Genomic DNA, 19,403 nt, shown 5'->3' with positions numbered 1-19,403 from the left:
CCTCAAGGGCGTCTAAATTCGGTACGACACCGTGCTGATACTCAGCTGCCATTTGCTCATCTGCGTTTAAAGGGGAGGGGCTTAGCGAGAGCATCCACTTGCTGCAAATACATATTTATTTATTATAATCATATTTTTAATTAATAATATTATAATAATATATAATTATTATAGAATATAAATAAATAATTTATATTATTTAGTAGTAATAATATATAATTATTAAATAAATATGCGTTATTTAACATGAATAAAAAATATGTATTTATGTTTTAAATGCTTCCTATTCCTATTGAAATGAATGTTGGGAATTTGTTAAAACTATGACGTTCACAATTAGAACGTGACTTTAGAGTGCAGTGACTCCCTTATGCCACATGAGGGCGTTCTCATACTTATCGTCTCAGGACAAACCTCATGTAAGTCTGTGATTCTTAACACTTGCTATGATAGACTTGATTGAAAGGAACTAGATCTTATGATCTGAAGTACTGAAATGAAGAGTGACAAGTCATTCCCATCTTTAAGGTTTATTTTAAAAGTACAAGTACAAAAACAAAAAATACAAAACCAAGTGCAAATATAGTTAAAATAAATAATTAAAATATTAAATAAATACAAATACATTACAGACACATTTATACACGTCAAAGAATTCAATGTGAATTTACCATTCCCAAAATATAAGAAGTAAAAAAACAGAGTGACATAGATATCCATACATGACAAACCCTTGCAGGTTAGTAATTATCAATATATTCAGATAACTCACTGTACTTGGTACATACTCGAGGTTTCTTGAATGAGATCATTTTATCAGCTCCGGGTCAGATCTTAAACGATCAGCTTGAACGAGCTGATGTGGTTAACAGATTTCTGACACACTTCCACTTCCTCAAAATCTTCGAACGTTGTGCTGATAAACCAGCCAGGAAATTTAAGAGATTCAAAAGTGTTGTAAGCCACGCCGCTCTCTTTCCTGTAGAAGAGCAGGTGATCGTAGCCCATTGGATCATCGGCTTCAATGGTGTTCAGGGTGTCATTGATCTCCTAAAAAAAAGGGGGAGTTAGTTTAGGGTCATCATTTATGATGTCTGAAAATATCTTTATGTGAAGGTTTTTGGAGAAAGTGTTGGTGATTGATTGTACTAACCCTTAACTCCAGTTTTGGAAGACTCGATGAGTCCGTTCTGCTACAAGCAAGATAGAGACGGGTGTTGGATATTCCCAAACAGACGGGTTGGGAATCAGCCACGCTGGAACTCGGCGATATGTATGTGCATAGATTAAACTGAACTGGAAAAACAGGAAAAAAATTTGGTAAACAATCACTGGCAGCTGAATTGGAAAAAAGATATTTCTTAAGATAAATGAGAAATCTTGTGTTCTAAAAGTACCTTTCTGATTGATATTTCCTCCCTTCAGGGTTGCGGCCATCAGACGATCTTCGCTGCTCCGAATCAGAGTTTTCTGATATTGATCACACACAGAATATTGTAAAACCTTGGACTTGATGTAACGTGGTCCTGCTTTAGCCGAACTAATGATCCGCTCTGTAGAAACCAAAACAGAGATCGATGAGTACAAACTAATAATCTTTGTTTGATGATGTCAGCACGTGAATGATCTGCATGATTGAACCTGTCGTGCCATGTGGATTCTAGCTGGTTTGAACCAGCTAGAAACCAGCAAAGACAGCTCCCTTATTAAAAACAGGTATTCTTGAAGATCATTTTATTTAGTACATTTCAATTCAACCTATTTTGTGTAGTAGCCCGGGCTACTATTTCAATACTTTGTGCTACTAAATTGACCCACGTTTTAGGTGATAAAAGTTTACTTGTAAGTGTTCTTTAGTTGTGTACTCTTATGTTACACTTTTTTCTTTGTTTGCACCGCAATTAAACTATAAGTGAGATCTTAAATATTTCTACGTTTAATATTTAAATACTTGTGGCGTATTTTACTCTCAGTAAATTACTAGTTTAATAGTGTTCATGCAGGCCTAAGATTCATTTATAGTTTACTTTATATTGTTTTTTACACTATACCATGTTCTGATTTCCGCATTATTTTTATATATTTTTTAGCTAAGGTTTTAGCTAAAGTCTCCAGCATAGAGAGTAAAGGTCAGTGGTACCTTCAAGCACATTCTCCATGATGAAAGTGTGCAGTTCATGACGACCAAATTCAGATGGTTGTTTGTATGACTTCATCATCTTATGCATAACAATAACGATGTTCACCACCGGCTTCATGCTGTGATGATGAGTCCTCGTCTCCACTGTCACTGCTTTATGCAGGTCACATCTTCCGTTCTGAAGAGAAACAAGATTATATTCTCACACGTGTGTTTGTTTACATGTGATTTAGTACTGAAACTTGAAACAGAAAAAAATAACTCACCAGAGAGCAATCCACTTCATCAAAATCCATCGGACTGTCTGAATGAAATGCAGAGTTTCTGTAACAAATAAAAAAATATAATCAGAATAACAGCAAGTAATGCTAGCACAAATAAAATACAATATATAGAGATGTTGCGTGCACAATCCACTATTTAATGAACGGTTACCAAACTATCAAAATAATAAGAAAAAATAAAAGGCGTTTAATTTGGATACTTACTTAAAAGACACAAACAAGCTAACTCCTTCGCAGTCCATCTTTATAAAATGAACACTGAGATGTTGTTTAATAGTAATTGGTAAGTTGGTTTAAAGTGCTCTTAAGATGCTTTTCTTTCCCTGAATGACAGTCCTGTGCCCGTGTCTGTTTTATACCCTCACGACCTCATGCGGGAATTCCCCGCGAGGAAGCGGAAGCGGTTTGAAATAATGAAATGTACACCGACGTGACGTCACGCAGGAGCTCTCCCTGTAGGCCAGGTGACGAAAAAAATGTCGGGACAAAATTTCATGTGTTGAATCAACGTCCAGATATTGGATTGAAACAGTAGCCCATTACATTTATTAGCTTTGCTTTTTGCATGTAATTTTTTGTGCATTTGTAAAAGTGTATTTATGCAATACAATGTTTTATAATCCTGCATGAAATATTTTTTTATAAACATTTCAAAGAGCTTTAATAAAAGCAACAAAATCTAATCTTTTGTGTGTTCATTTGACTATTGACCACAAAACGGGAAACTCTTAATTATTTTATAACTATTATATAATCTTTATTATTCGATATCAGCCTTAATATGCATTTAGTTGAATAAGGTCAACTTTATTTACATGTATAGAGGGCAACCGTTTTATTAATTGTAGCTTGTTAATTGTTTGAGATAATAAAAATGGTTGTGTTACATTTGTTTTATTAATATAAATAGCCTAATAAAATATTCCATCTTAATATAAAACATAGATATGGCAGACTTTCATTTTCATAGAGGAACAATTCCAAAATTCCACAAAAGTAAGGGCTTTTAAGGTTTTATCTGTAGTTCTGCAATCCTCATTCACGTGGTGTTTACTGGAGTGTCCGCTGAATTTCTACACTTTTGTAACTTCCTCATTAGAGTCTTAGGTAGAGCACTGCGGTAAACCTCAACTACGTAACTCAAACAGATCAGCCAGGCCGGAGATCAGTCATGCTATCTGCTGCAATTTGTTAAAAGATGTATCAAACAGGATGTGAGGCTAAACAGCCACAAACAGGAGATCCCGTTGTCCACACCCCTGCTCATCCTTCTTTTCTGTTGTGATACCGTGAGTCAGTGTTTCTGTGTCTCATGCAATAGGCATCTTAGATATAAACGTGGTAACTGAATTTCTTTTATGTCTCTTTCCTGTATCATTGTAATTTAAACGTGTGACAGAACAATAATAAGAGTGCTGTAAATATAATTTCATCTTAGTATTTTGTGTAAATGGTACTATTTTCATTTGAATTTGTTGATAGTTTGTGGGCACAAAAACTCTGACGTATGTAATATGAGACACTCTAAGAATCAGGGTGTGATGTTATTTGCATTTCCTCTTTCATATATGGTCATTTGTCAAATCCACATAAACCTTAGGAGTGTAAAAAACAAGCAAATAAAGCCGAATTACACATTTTTTGGTGACTTTTGGTTTGATGAAATGCATTCAGAAACTTTCACTTGATTCTCTCAGTGACCACATGAAACATGTACAGGTATACATCTAAAAAAAATTGAATATAATGAAAAAGTTCAACATTTTTTATCCTTCATTTCAGAAAGTGAAACCCAGATTTTTATATATTTCAAATAGGAAATCCACAAAATATCTTCATGGACCATATTCTTTCCTTGATATCCTTTTACTTAATATTGACCCATACAATGCATTTTTGTCTTTTTCTCAAAATGTTCCCGTGCTACTTAAGGCTAGTTTTGTGATCCAGGGTCACATATATTATATAGATTCATTAAGCTTTTATTTCTTGAAATTTTGATGATAATGGCTTAAAGATATCAAACATGCTATCAAATTAGAAAATTACACAAAATCAATAAAAAATCTATATTTTAAACAGAAATGTCAGGATCCTGAAAAGTATGTTCATTTCTATGCACTCTATACTTCGTTGGGCCTCCTTTTGCATGAATTACTACATCAATGTGGCGTGGCATGAGGCAATCAGCCTGTGGCACTGCTCTGATGTAATGGAAGCTTTGATAGTGGCATTCAGGTTTTATTGCATTGTTGGGTCTGGTGTCTCTTATCTTTCTCTTGACAATACCCCATAGATTCTCTATGGGGTTCAGGACAGGCGGGTTTGATGGCCAATCAAGCACAGTACCACCATGGTCTTTGAACCAGCTTTTGGTACATGTGGCAGTGTGTGCAGGTGCCAAGTCCTGCTAGAAAATGAAATCAGCATCTCAATAAAGCTTGTCAGCAGGAGACATGAAGTGCTCTAAAATTTCCTGGTAGATGGCTGCATTGACTGCGGACTTCAGAAAACACAGTGAACCAACACCAGCAGGTGACACGGCAGCGGAAATCATCACTGACTGTGGAAACTTCACACTGGACTTCAAGCAACATGGGTTATGTGCCTCTCCTCTCTTCCTCCAGACTCTGGGACCTTGATTTCCAAATGAAATGCAAAGATGAATTTACTTTCATCTAAAAAGATGCCTGTGGTCCACTATGTTTTCTGAAGTCCACAATCAATGTGGCTTGAAATAAAGGCTGGAAATATTTCACTCTATAATGAATCTATGTAATATATGGGTTTCACTTATGGAAGTAAAATAGTGACTAATGCGTTTGAAGCAAAGAGACGTGCTGAAAAGCACTAACTGAATAAAAAATGCATTGTATTAACAGTTCTCGCATTTTAAGGTTCTGCAATTCAATATGGTTGTACATTTAAGCTGTGAATATTTCAAATTGAAAAATTTCACAATCTGTTTCACTGTCTAAAAATTAAAAAATCTAAATTCACCTTTTAAATCTCATTTAAAGAATTGAACTTGTTTTTAAATACAACCTTTAATATTCGACGGATAATTTTCAGTCCATATTATTTCGATTTAAAAATTCGCTTCCACAAATTCAGCGGTTCAAATTCGGCTTGAAATTCAAAGTTTCACATCCGGGAATCCCAGGAAAAGCAATAGAGCGCCGATTCTACAAATGCATGATCTCTTCCTGCTGCCTGACCGCTTCACCAGCAGGTGGTGTAAGTCGGTTCTGACGAAGATCAAATCAAGAAATGCAGATACTCTTTAAATGTTTGCCACGGAGTCCTTTCATCTGCTCGATTAAGTGAATTTAGTTGTTCTCATAGATGGCTTCTTATGCTTCATCAAGAAAAAAAATATTGACGTTTGTACTTGCAGCTTAGCTCACCACTATTAGCCCTAGAAAGGACATGGAGCACGGGGACAATTCTGGCCTGGAATCATAAGACTAGTCATACATTTTAATTTAATTATTTAATATTCTTCCCGATCTCCTTGTACTGTCTATCTAGAGTACGAGTTTACGTTTGTATTTGGCTTGCTATTTATTACCCATTCATTACTTTTTACGTGCATATGATACATTAACATTAAGTAATTTAGCAGCATTTAGCATTTTTATCCAAATTAACTTCAAAAGAGGTCAGGGAGCAATAAAGCGATATGTCATACAGAAGCAAAACAATATTGGTTAAGATGGTATGGGTAAATTACACCTGCGTATCAAATGCACGCAAATCTCTGTAGCTTGCCACATGCAAACATAAAATCGTGCTATTGATAAGCACCATCTTAAGTCATCAAATAATGGTTTGAGTTTCGGGGATGAGAAAAAATGGATATATAACAGTGCTTTACTAAACCATACTGTGTATTGAGTTTTTAAAATAAAATAAGTTAATTTCATGAAGCTATTTGAATGACACATGCGATGGTATATGATTAAATGTGCCAGAAAACAATACAATAAGATTTTAAAGCATTACATTAGTTTCATAACACGATCACAATAAACTTAATGATTCAAATGAAACAGTTTATTTTGGTATAAAACTAAATAGGAAAAAAAACAATAAATATCCATTTAAAACTGACTACAGTTGGAAATTAAAAAGTAGTGCAAACAGATATAAGAACAAGCCATGAACTATTTTATCACAACGTAAAATAATCTACAATATAAATAACCAATTAAAAGTAAAGTATTTTCTTCAAAACGTAATTGTAAAATATTTTTAAATATAGGATATAAATGCTTAAACTTAAACAAACTAATAACCACCTAGAAGAGACATATCAATGGAAATAATTATGCCTGTTTTTCATCTGAAATCTCTGAGGTCAGAACGAAAAATATAGCCAAGTATAGTCTATTAGGCTAAATGAGCGAATGAATAAAAACAAACTGAAATACTGCAATAATAAAGACACCTACCTACGCATCTCATTCAGTCATCATAAGTTTAAAGAGGGTAAACTTGATCGTTTATCTGAACTGTACACATACATTTTAGACACTTTGCGATGAGGTGTACAGGTATGTTAGAGATCCTTATGGGTCCCGGCGGCTTCGGGTCTAAAACGTTGACAAAAGATTGTGTCCGATATGGCATTACGTCTCTAGTAATTTAAAATGAATTTACTTTTACCGAATCGACTTGAAAGACAAAAATTGAATCTGTTTAAATGTTATGGAAACAACAAATATTTGTTACACCAAAATTTCCAATACATTATTAGATTAATACCGTGATTGACATTTTTGCATTTTATTAAAAGACAGCAACTCAAGCAGTTTGTCGCGCATTTTGGGGAACACCATCTTACAGCTGTTAGATCGATAACGCCGTGAGGTCTCTTTCTTGGCTTCGACAATACATTTCGTGTCTGTTCTGGCTCTAAAGAACGTGATGTCTATTTGTATCTGGTCAATTTTATTTGGCCTGCTCAAGAAGTTCGCTTGGCTAAAAGATCGGTTTTTCTATTTTGTATTAACAAAATAAAAACGACGAACGTTTCCACAATTCCACAACATCCAGCATTTTCTGAGAGTCGCAAATTAAAAAAAGATCATGTGAGGAAAATGAAAAGAAAGTCTGTAGAGATTGCTTCTATGTCATATAAACAGAAGCACTACTGAGAGAGTTGCATACGTGTTAAAGTCGGAGCAGTTATCGATGAGATGCTGGTTGAGATCTCAGTTTTTGACCGCTTTAAACAGTTAAACACAATAAATGTCATGTAAATGCTGATGATGCATAATATTTATGTGAACATGATGTGTTGAAGTAAAACATAACCTAATTAATTTTAGCCAGAACAGGAGGAGATTCATAGTCTGAGCATAATAGGCCTAGAGTGTGTCTGTGCAAACTACTGGCAGTGCAAGCGTCAGTTAAATTACTGAAAATGTTGATGATGTTTATGAAGCTATATATGAGAACTAAATTCACTTAATCGAGCAGATGAAAGGACTCCGTGGCAAACATTTAAAGAGTATCTGCATTTCTTGATTTGATCTTCGTCAGAACCGACTTACACCACCTGCTGGTGAAGCGGTCAGGCAGCAGGAAGAGATCATGCATTTGTAGAATCGGCGCTCTATTGCTTTTCCTGGGATTCCCGGATGTGAAACTTTGAATTTCAAGCCGAATTTGAACCGCTGAATTTGTGGAAGCGAATTTTTAAATCGAAATAATATGGACTGAAAATTATCCGTCGAATATTAAAGGTTGTATTTAAAAACAAGTTCAATTTTTTAAATGAAATTTAAAAGGTGAATTTAGATTTTTTAATTTTTAGACAGTGAAACCGAGTGTGAAATTTTTCAATTTGAAATATTCACAGCTTAAATGTACAACCATATTGAATTGCAGAACCTTAAAATGCAAGAACTGTTAATACAATGCATTTTTTTTCAGTTAGTGCTTTTCAGCACGTCTCTTTGCTTCAAAAACATTAGTCACTATTTTACTTCCATAGAAATGAGTGACAAAAATATTGACCTTTTTAATGATATTCTAATTTTTTGAGATGTACTTGTATATAGAAAGTTATGAGTCAGAATGACGACTGCTGTAGTCAAACACAAGAGAGGATCAACAAAATATTATTAACGGACAAAATCCTACTCAATCCTTTGTTTTTCTATGCGTTTCTATGTGTCATGCTTTTTAAGCCAAATAAATTTGGCGAGTTAATGTACTGTATTAAGTTTTGTTTTCTCCATTTTGTATCCCATACACCTCAAATTATGATAGATTAAGGGGCATTAAAGCAAATTTTGCACATATACCCTCTGGACATCACTTTTGACCACTGCCGAGCATACCTACGTGTGAATATTTATGTCACAAATAATATCAGAAATGAGCTCATGGTTTGGATGAATTGAGGTCATATGTAATGTTTGTTCTACTTTAGATCCACAGGTTGGGTCATAATTCAGGAACAGGTTTATTTACATGCTTTTTGAATGCGTCTTAAAATAAAGGAACTTCATCAGAAAGGCTGGGAGGACTAAAACAACCATTGTTACATGAACTACATTTGTAAAACAAACCAAATCAAAACATCCTGCGGCAGTTAAAAAAAGGGTTTATTCCTTATAGAAGTCAAAATGAATGTGAATTTAAGGGATGTCACGAAAAAGAGTGGTACAGTTAGCAAGAATAGAGAAGGAAATGAAACAGAAATTTCTTCCAATTAAGTAAAAAACCTAAATATTCACTCATTCAGTTTATGAATATCATCACATTACACAGAAAAATATAAAACTCTTGTCTCAAACTTAAATGGATGTCAAAGTGATTTTTACGGCAAACGTCATTAATACTTGCAGAATGGGCACTTTCCACTAACACTGGAAAATCTAAAAGTGACAGTTCACCTTCATTTATATTTAACATTATCGTTTTATTTTTGTTAAATATTTTCCTTGAAAAGTGTGCATGCCATCTTTCAAATAAATTTAACAACTTTGTTAAATAAAGAACTCATCTTCACAAGCACTAGTTGAAGCCGGTGAGCAGTTTCCAAAAAATAAAAAGCTATCATAAATGAATAATCTCTTCGACACATACACGATTAAACAGCATATGGACGCTTTAAAGGAATCTTTTAAGAAAAAGGAAAACAGTGCAAAAGATATATTATAAATGTAATAAAAGAAACCATTACTTAAGCACCGAGTTGTGTTTATTTACTATGAAACAATTGATATCAAGATCATTGAATGTTTTTTGTACAACAGATCAGATCTGAACTTCTAAAGTATTTAGGAAACCTGGTAAAATATGTTTGTACCTGAAGAGCTGCTATCTATCCACATCTGGTCCCAGTTTACAGCTTATATATGATTTAGTTTCATATTAATCTAGTGAAGTTTAAACTATCTGAGAAAACCCACCATTTCTGATAAATAGATTAAAACAAGGAATTTTATAACATACATTCATTATTTTAGAGAAATGGACTATTACAACAGAACAAACAGTACAACATGTGTTTTTTAACAGCAAAATAATATTTACTCAGGATCACACGCTGTTCTGAGAGTAAAGGGGGATTTTTAGATGATTGGTAACATCATTTTATGGGTTATAATCACAGCAACAAAATGAGCAAACTTTACGTAAGGTTACGTAATTCTCTTTAAATTAGGCATCAATAAAACAAAATAAAGATACAACTTGAAATTCTTAGGGCAAATCCATTTCTTCAGTCACTCATGAATCTCATGTCTCTGCACAATAAAACCTCAAAATAGCTTACCTCATGTGGCTAAACAACTCAAAAAATATTGTAAGAAAAACAAATTATAAGCATTCTGGCATCATATCCAATCTGAGCAAATGGAACGGATAGAGAAATGATTATAAATAATTATTTAGGCGCATAGTAACTCCCAGGATCATTACCAAATAAGTCTAAGTTTAGTTACTCATCTATAAAGTTGTTTTAAAAATAAGATAATTTCAATACTGCTAAATTCTATATGTCAGGCTACAGTCATGGAATGATATGATGGTGATGTTTTCTGCTCATACGGTTATTAACTACAGCTTAAGACTGCATCGCTACAGTCATGCAAGACATCGAAGCACCCAAAATACATCCAAGATGTTAAATTTAAATGCGGGCATGCAGGGAACGTCAAAAGCAGATATGGTTGGTGGGAATTTTCAAGATAAAATCAAAGTGCACGTATCGAGCGAACATCAATGCCCTCATTTGTCTGGCAAAACTGGACGGTTTAGACCTTTTCATCACATTCAACGTGACCTTTTTGAAGCTCTGACTTTTTCATCCAGGGGAAGAAATAATGTGTAGGGACACATTAAGGCATGAGTCTTATAAAAATAATGCTAGACTCTGATAATCTCTGGGAACCATGAAGATAGTTCTAAAAGCGAGAGGAACACATCTCATCTCCAAAAACACTCAAGAGAAAATAACATCTGCATGTGAAAAAATCCAGCTTTCCACATCAACCTCAGTTTCCCGTGTTTACATCCACATTGGCACATACATACAGGGCCTTAAAAGATAACACCTCTGTTCCACAAAAACATCTCAAACAACATGAGTGTGAATAAATAATGACCGACGCTTCATTTCTGGATGAATGAATTCTGTATGAAGTGTCGTCTTGTCAATTCTCCATTATCTGCCTCTCTCCGAACACATTTTGGCACGTTAGGGCTCGACAATATTATAATACTGCCGCTGTAATATAGCAGAAATAATAAGAACAATGGCACATCGCATGATCCGGAAGCAAATATGTACACGCATACACCTCAAGGAAAACTCAAATGAAGATGCTCGCAGGAAGTGACATCACGGGAGTTATTATGCAAGTACATTAAGAATTAGGAATCACAGCGTTTTCAGCAGTCTTGAAACGACATATTTCTCACCAGTCCTTTGTCCGGCTGAACCGCTGTGTCCCGGGAATAAAACATTAATTTAAGACGACGATAACGAATCAGTTGTTATAATAAAACCCTGGTAAGTTCTGGTAAAGGAGTTTAGGAGAAGGTCAGACAGCTCCTCTCTGACTGTGAAGCTCCTCATCTGGCCTGAAGTCCTGACTCTTACCTGCACCTGCGGAAAATCAGAAGATGATCAATCACTCCTCAATCCATATTTAAACATTCTGACATCATGTGGACAGTTCTGCGATGCATAATAGATGTCAGATGTTTCACATATGATGCGTTGCAATGAATCATTGAAATTCGTCAGATATTTCTGTCACCATTTCTGTTTTGTAAGTGAGCACTTTATGCAAAATTACTAATTGAACTTTTTTCATTCCAAGTCTGTATGATTGTATGAACACAAAAGAAGGTATTTTGAAGAACGTTAAAGTTCAAACAACACTGAACCCCATTGACATCCATTGTATGAACACAAAACCACCGAGACATTTCACAAAATATCTTATATTTGTCATACACAGGTTTACAATGAAACAAGGAGGACTTAATGACAGAATGATTATTTTTGGGCGTACAAACACATTTATATTGGTTACATTAAGCAATTAGTTTTGCAGCAGGTTGTAGAGCGGAGTAAATGAGAGATCGGTACTTACCGCTCATTTAAATCCTGTCTGAGTGTTTAATGTGAAGGTATGAACAAACGGTTTAATAAAGAACAGGTTATTTAAATGTTAAGACGGTCCAGGCAGTCATGCAGTGCAATGCAGGTGTTATTCAGTCATTACTAGGGTTGGGTATAGTTTAGATTTTAGCGATTCCGAATTTGATTCACAGAATGTGTATATATCTATGTATATATATATATATATATACATAATTGTGTATATACAAAATTACACATGTTATTACATAATTACAAACATATATACACAATTACAAATACACACATAACTCCATAAATATATATATATATATATATTTATATATAGCCCGATAGTAAGCTCGGTTATAGTAAGTAAATGCGGCGATACCAAAGACCGATACCTCATTTGACATAACTGTCTGAAATTTGTTGTGACATTTGCGTTGAAAGTTTGTAAAAATTGATATGCAAGTATGAAGCTATTATATATATGAGCACCGTTTTGTGTATTTAGATAAAATTATTACAATTTGTACTACCATAGTTTAACTACATCATGGTTATTTAAACTGTAGTTACTATAATGAAACTAATGGTATTGGTACATTTGTGGATCCCAGGCTTTACTGCAAATACTATAGTTAAACTGTTTCTCTGGTAAAAAAATATAATTTTCATAATCAGATTTCAGCAGATCACAAGTTAAAACTTGCACAATTCTGCACAAAACAAACTTTCACCATGTTTTACACAACCTCAAGGCATTCTAACTGTATATGACTTTCTTATTGAAGAATAATGCAGTCGGAGTTATAATTCCACGTATCCTTTTATTCCAAGCAGTTGAATTTTAGTGAATGGGGGGCAATTTTTTGAAGGCCCAAAAATAGCATCCATCGAACTGCTCGACATGGCTTCGTGGTCTTAAGGTCTTCTGAAGTGTCATGCATTGACTTCTTTACAATGTTAAACGTGGTTCTCATGCTTAACATGGTCAACATGTCAAAAAACGAGTTGAATTACGTAGTATTTCTGTGCTCGATACACTCCCCCAATGATCGTACAGGTTCAAAATCACTATTAATCACGGAAAAGGAAAAAAAAGCACAACTTGACCATTGTTATTCTGTCAACGCGCGTTAGGCGGACGTGTTTGACCGTTTGTGTGTGTGTTGCCTCTTTTGCATGGTCTCTCGGATGGTTCGCGCCGCGGCGGAAGCACGCACCAAACGGCTGAACAGCAGCTGACTGTACCACAAGTTTCTAATTTTTAACATGGCTTTCAGTTCAATAAAACAACATACAAACTATAATTACATTTAAACTATATCCTATTGGAACACCGGAGCTTACGAAAAACAAACCTCTGGTTCACGCATAACCAAGGGATAACAGAATCTAGACATTAACGTTAAGCGCTGTCAATATGGATACAGACGACCTTTGTTAAGATCACAGATCAAGCAGTCCTTTGATCAATGGATCAATTTGACCTTCAAAAAATTGCCCCCCATTCACTCCCATTCTACCACTTACAAAATGTACCGTGGTATTTTAACTCCGACTGCATTGTTCTTCAAGAAGAGTCACATTCATTCAGGATGCCATGAGGGTGAGTAAAACATGGGGAAATTTAGTTTTGCCTCTGAAATATCCCTTTAACAAGTGGAATTGATATTTTAAGAAATTTGAAATTCAAATATCCGACTCATATTCTTTGCGATTACGATCTGATTCTTAACATTTCGATTCCAGAATTGAATTTGATTTTCGATTCCCGACCCCTAGTCATTATGGATGAAATGATTTATAACACACACCACCTGGTGGCGCTCTTACAATGAGGTTTTAACATGTCTTTCACATCAGCGTAACATGCTTAAAGCTGCACTTGCATTTACCTCATGCAAAGTACACTAACAGTAGTTGTCAATTGCGTCAAAGAACGAAAAGTCAAGCTGAAAGTCTGAAGGAGATAAAAGAGAGGAAAATAAGAAGTGAAGGAGAATAGAGAGAGAGAGAGAGTCAAATTTCAGACACACGTATTTCATCCTCTCATCTTACGCACAGTTTCGTTGACCTGTTCCTGCACGTCTAGCGTTCGCAACATTCCACAGCTCAACATTTCACAAAACTCACAGTCACAGAAACTTCTGATATGTAGTAGATGTCATGCAAGTGCTTTACGTGCTGTTCTCGCATTACCTTGTGTAGTGTTTTTGTCGTTCAAGAGTTTGGTTTGACTGTTGGGCAGGATCTTAATTTCCGGAGGGTCTGGGCTCTGTGCCACCCGGGACGCCATCAGGGCGTTGAGGTACTGCAGACGGGTCACCTGTGGCCAGATAAAGGACAGAATACATGTGAGCATCCAGTGGTTTTTCTGTTCAGGGTTGTATTAGTAACCCTGTGAAAAGACTCACTTTAATGAACTGAAGGTCCGTGAGCGCTCGTACTGTGTAGTCAGGACAGTAGCTGGACGGACTGGTGGCTTCTCCCATCTCAAATGGGTCTCTCGGGGACTGATGCTGCGTGGACACAGGAGACTGATGGACTGTTCCAAAAACAAATGACACTACAGTCAATATATCAGCACTTGAACTGAAATTCAAATATAAGGAGCCATTCAGTGTCAAGCAATAACACCGGTTACGCAATAAAATAACAAATGATAAATCCTATCAGCTCTATAGATGATAATCAGAGATTCTGTTCTGATAAAGCACTACTGAGACATCAAAATATCTGTCGACTGAGTGCTTTCTATACAGCCAGTTAGTTAGAAATCGTATTTTCAAGCTATGGATGTGGCAATGCTTTTTTCCAAAACAAAGTGATTTCAAATGTTTTTTATAATTATGTGTGGAAACAATCCCGTGACCCCTAAAGATGAAGTTACTCTAAAAGAGAATGAAGCCGCAGTTTTTAAAACATTCATTACTAACATAAGTCTGTAAAAGTCCTTTTTTGTAACTTAAAGGGACAGTCAACCCCCCCAAAAGTCATCATTTACTCACCCTCGAGTTCCAAATCTGTATTAATGTCTTTGTTCTGATGAACACAGAGAAAGATATTTGGATGAATGCTTGTAACCAGACTTCTTGGCCACCATTGACTACCATAGAAGGAAAAATTACAATGATAGTCAAAAGTGCCCCAGATCTTTTTGCTTTCCTACATTCTTCAACATATCTTCATTTTTGTTCAACAGAACAAAGACATTTATATAGAAAATATTTCCTAATATATAAAACAAAATAACCAACAGTGACTTCCAGATGCACGTCTGTGGTTTGACTGTGTTGTGTGAAATTTAGGTTGGATTGTGTCGCTCTTGTCACACAGGCGGTATGTTTGTAACACTTTATTGTACAGTGTTTTTATACATTTAAGAACTGAGTTAGAAAAATGAACTAGGATTATGGTTTGGTTGAGGGTTAGTTAAATGTAATTTTGCATCGTTTATAGGAAATACTATAGTAAATACATGCATGTGTAAAAAGGGCACTGTAAAATAAAGCGATACCGATTTTTTCTGTTGCTTCAAATCTCACAAGCTTTTGACAATAACAGTGTTATGAGAATTTAGCTCTTCTAAAATAAAACACTGTTCTAAACCGGAGTGACAATCAAGTACGTTTTGCTAATAAACTTTTACTTTTTTTTTTTTTCAGTATCATTAAAACAGTAAAACATGTGATTCAGATAAAGATCAGAGGAGATAAAACACACCCGAAGAGGGAGCCGTGAGTGCAGAAACACCGTAGTAAGTGAAAGCGCCGTTCTCAAACTTTAATCCCTCTTTCCCGATCTCCACCTCCACACGACCCTGAACACACACACAATATATCTCATCATATATACACACTACAGTGTACAAAAGACTTACTAGTGCTCATTCATTAAAAAAACAGACTTTTCTCAAAAGACTACCATTTTTAACCTGAATAACATTGAGGTGATGTGTGTTTGAGATGTGCTGGTTGTGTTAATGATATGTCACACCTGCAGCAGCAGAATGAAGTAGTCTACAGGATGGTTCCGTGTGTACAGGTAGTGATCCGGACAGAACCGGTTCCCTGAGTCAAACCTCACTTCTTGGTTGACGCTTGGGTGACGCAGCAAGTGAAATAAGACTCGCTCAGAGACGCGCAGCGGGGAGAAATGTTCCACCTCTGAAAACAAACAGGAAGGGGCGGAGTTTAACAACAAACATCATCGACCAGCACAGAATTACTCTTTTTATCTCAAACCTTTATGATTTTCTTAGTTCCGCAGAACACAAAAGAAGATATTTCGAAGTAAGTGGACAGCACTGGACCCCATTCACTTCTATTGTATGGACACAAAACCAGTGCAAGTGAACGAGGGCCAGTTAACAACATTCTTCAAAATATCTTCCTTTGTTTTCTGCCGAATAAAGAAAGTCATACAGGTTTAAAATGACAAGAGGGTGAACTCCAAAACTACAAAAATGAAAATTCTGTCAAGGGTTAGTTCATCCGAAAATGTTAAATGTCATCATTTACTCTTTCTCAGGTTGTTTCAAAGCTTTATAAATTACTTTTTTCTGATGAACAAAGAGAAAGATCTAGGGATATCATTGACTACCGTAGTAGGAAGAATTAAATAGAAGTCAAAGGTGGCCAAGAATGATTGGTTTGCCAAAATTCTACAAAATACCTCATTATGTGTTCAACAAAAAAATACAATACTTTTTTCCTACTATGGTAGTGGATGATATCCCAGAACTGAAAATTGTTACTGAAAATGTACTATCCCTTTAAGCCCTTACAAATTTAACCATGATTTTATTACTAAAAATAAACTTTTTCTCATAGTTATACCATGGTAAACTCAAATTCATCTTGCAACAACAACTATAGTTTAACTATGATATTTGTATTAAAACTGCCAGAGAAAACATGTTTACTACGCTACTTTTCCTATAGTAAACACAGGCATTATTTTTTCCAAACAAACTTTTTCTGTATGTTGACCAGACAATCACAAACTCAACGACAGATGTTAAGTATGATTTCCTCAACACGCCACGTGAAATCGTGAAACGCACCTCTGGACAGAAAGCGATGTGTAGCTAGTAACAGCTGAGGAGACGTGCGTATCTTGGGCTCGCCCTCCGGGGGTTTGAAGATCGAGAACTCCTCGTGGACGCCGCGGGGCTCCAGCTGAATCTCCAGAGGGGCCGTCGGACGTTTCACCTTCATGTCCCCTGAAAAACAAGACGGGAATATATTTTCAACCTGTTTAAATAATGCAAAGTTCAAAAACACACCATAACTCACTGTAGCCATCAGACTCGTCCAGGATCTCAGACTTGATGATCTCCTCGATGACGTCTTCCAGCGTCACCAGACCCAGAACCTCATAGAAGGGATCTCCCTCTCCTTCATTATTTACCTTCTGAACGATAGCCAGATGAGAGTTCCCTGAGAGAAGCAATGACGTACGGTTATTCTGATGTTACATGGCAAATATAATAAAAAACACATTACATTCATAAACAAATAAAAAACGTATGAATCATTATTGACCTAAGGGTAACTGATTTATCTTCTGCAACACATATATGAAATAATACAGATTATAATTATAAAGGTTTTGTCAAAAGCTCCAATTTGCCTTTCTTGAATTCCTCCAGCATGGCGTCCAGTTTGGTGTCATTAAAAACGAAGTGCAGAGGATGATTGTAGAACTTTGTGATGGTGGTCATGGGAGTGCGGTCCTCTGGATCCACCAGCGCCAAATCCTTCACGTACAAAATTTCCACAATATTGGACCTCTCCTCCTCGTACACGGGCACCCGGGTGTACCCGCTCTGCATGATGTCTGACATGGTGCTGAAGTCCAGCACGGCCGTGGAGGGGAGCATGAAACAATCCTTCAGAGGGGTCAAGATATCCTCCACGGTTTTGGTCCTGAGCGCACCCTTGCTGAACTCCACTTTGACAAACTCACTGTACGGGTCGTTCACGCTAGTCCTGATCATCTCCATGGTCTTCTCACGGACGCCGCAGGTGCTCACGTCCCGCCGCAGGATCATGTCCAGCAGGAGTCCGAGCGGGCAGGAGAGGGGACACGTCAGAATCAGACAGATCTGGGCCAACCATATCAAACCCGGGGCCATCTGGAACCCGTAGCCGGAGCATATTATGTGTGGTACCAAGTCGGCCAGAAAGAACAGGAGGAACCCACTGGTGAAGACGGCGGGCAGGATGGACCCCAACAGGCGGTACAAGAGAACACCGAGAACCGAGTGGCCCAAGGCACAGATGAACAGAAGAGAGCACACCAGAACGTTTCCTCTCCTCCGAATGGGCTTCAGACGCTTGGCACTCCTCTTCTCATCTTCAGAACCGCAGCTGTGAAGGACATACAGCTCCAACGGGTCCAACCAAAGCAAACTCAGATTCAGGCATCTTACCACGCCACAAATCAAAACCACAAGCCCAACGACCAAAACAAGACCCCATAGCGGAATGTAGTCTGGTGGAGGATCGGGTGGCACAATACGGAACAAGTCCGACCCGAATAAGACCCACGTCTGGCCCTTAAAGACGCACACGTGATGGAACACAGACTCCGCATCCTTGGACTCCGATTCGGATGCTACGAGCTCGGCGTGGACCTCTACGATCGCGCTGTCGTTCCTGTCCACCACGAGCTCACCGCGCACCCGGAACGCAGCGGACGCGCGGCGGTCATCGCGCTGGCACGGGTCATGCGAAGATGCATCGCCGGAAGCGGCGAACGCGACCCACGGCCAGGTCTCATTGGACAGGTGGGATCCAAACAATCTCAGCTTAAACCTGGAGTCGTGCGGAGCTTCGATGTTTCCTTTGCGCACGTGCACCCGATCGTCAGCGTCTTCTAAGCGCAGAGCGTAAACCTGCGGTGCTTTTTGGCTGCAGGTCCCGAACCCGCACAATAACGATACGATTAACGGGAGACGCAGCTCCGCCAAGCTGACCACCATATTGGAACAGGGCAGCCTCCTGGCTTTGTGAGTCACGTGATGCCGCTGTTGTTGCCGCTACGGCCCTCCTACTTTTCTTCTTGTTTAAAATGTTTTTAATATATTCTGAATCAGAAAATATAGCTGATAAATTTGTGGTGAATCTTTCGATTTTATATGCTAATTTTATAAACGTAATAGAAAAAAGGTCTAAAACATGTCCGAATTTTGGTTAATTATCTGCTCTGTTAAATGTGTTAATAACAAAAAAGAACTATGCAGGTATGAGGTAAAAATAATTTAAGTATAAGCAAATTTTGGAAAGTGCAATCTTTGTATTTATTGGCTTTGTTTTTACTTTATTAAACCCACTTTTTTTATATGTGTTAGTATCTA

General features: G+C 36.8%; 2 protein-coding genes across 4 annotated transcripts; both read right to left on the bottom strand.

Moving 5' to 3' along the window:
- Window positions 1-514: 514 nt before the first annotated feature.
- Window positions 515-2,786, bottom strand: il1b (interleukin 1, beta). The gene is made up of 6 exons (XM_056736671.1): window positions 2,629-2,786; window positions 2,407-2,464; window positions 2,141-2,318; window positions 1,398-1,553; window positions 1,154-1,296; window positions 515-1,050 (listed from the first exon to the last, which is right to left on the bottom strand). Exons 1-6 carry the CDS (start codon window positions 2,664-2,666, stop codon window positions 835-837), a joined length of 789 nt encoding a protein of 262 aa, XP_056592649.1. The 5' UTR covers window positions 2,667-2,786; the 3' UTR covers window positions 515-834.
- Window positions 2,787-9,622: 6,836 nt separating this feature from the next.
- On the bottom strand, window positions 9,623-19,059 carry LOC130411754 (metal transporter CNNM3). 3 transcript variants are annotated; one of them, XM_056736617.1, is made up of 10 exons: window positions 17,675-19,059; window positions 17,338-17,481; window positions 17,106-17,264; window positions 16,037-16,206; window positions 15,764-15,860; window positions 14,455-14,585; window positions 14,240-14,366; window positions 13,936-14,000; window positions 12,045-12,062; window positions 9,623-11,551 (listed from the first exon to the last, which is right to left on the bottom strand). In XM_056736617.1, the coding sequence occupies exons 1-8, from the start codon at window positions 19,026-19,028 to the stop codon at window positions 13,951-13,953; spliced, it is 2,232 nt and encodes a 743-aa protein (XP_056592595.1). In that variant the 5' UTR covers window positions 19,029-19,059; the 3' UTR covers window positions 9,623-11,551; window positions 12,045-12,062; window positions 13,936-13,950. The 3 variants fall into 3 exon arrangements, with proteins under 3 accessions (XP_056592595.1, XP_056592597.1, XP_056592594.1); XM_056736619.1 differs by lacking the exon at window positions 12,045-12,062; XM_056736616.1 differs by lacking the exons at window positions 12,045-12,062; window positions 13,936-14,000.
- Window positions 19,060-19,403: the final 344 nt, after the last annotated feature.

This window comes from Triplophysa dalaica, chromosome 22, assembly GCF_015846415.1.
Source record: "Triplophysa dalaica isolate WHDGS20190420 chromosome 22, ASM1584641v1, whole genome shotgun sequence".
NCBI lineage: Eukaryota > Metazoa > Chordata > Actinopteri > Cypriniformes > Nemacheilidae > Triplophysa > Triplophysa dalaica.
This window is presented reverse-complemented; position numbering and strand designations above follow the sequence as displayed.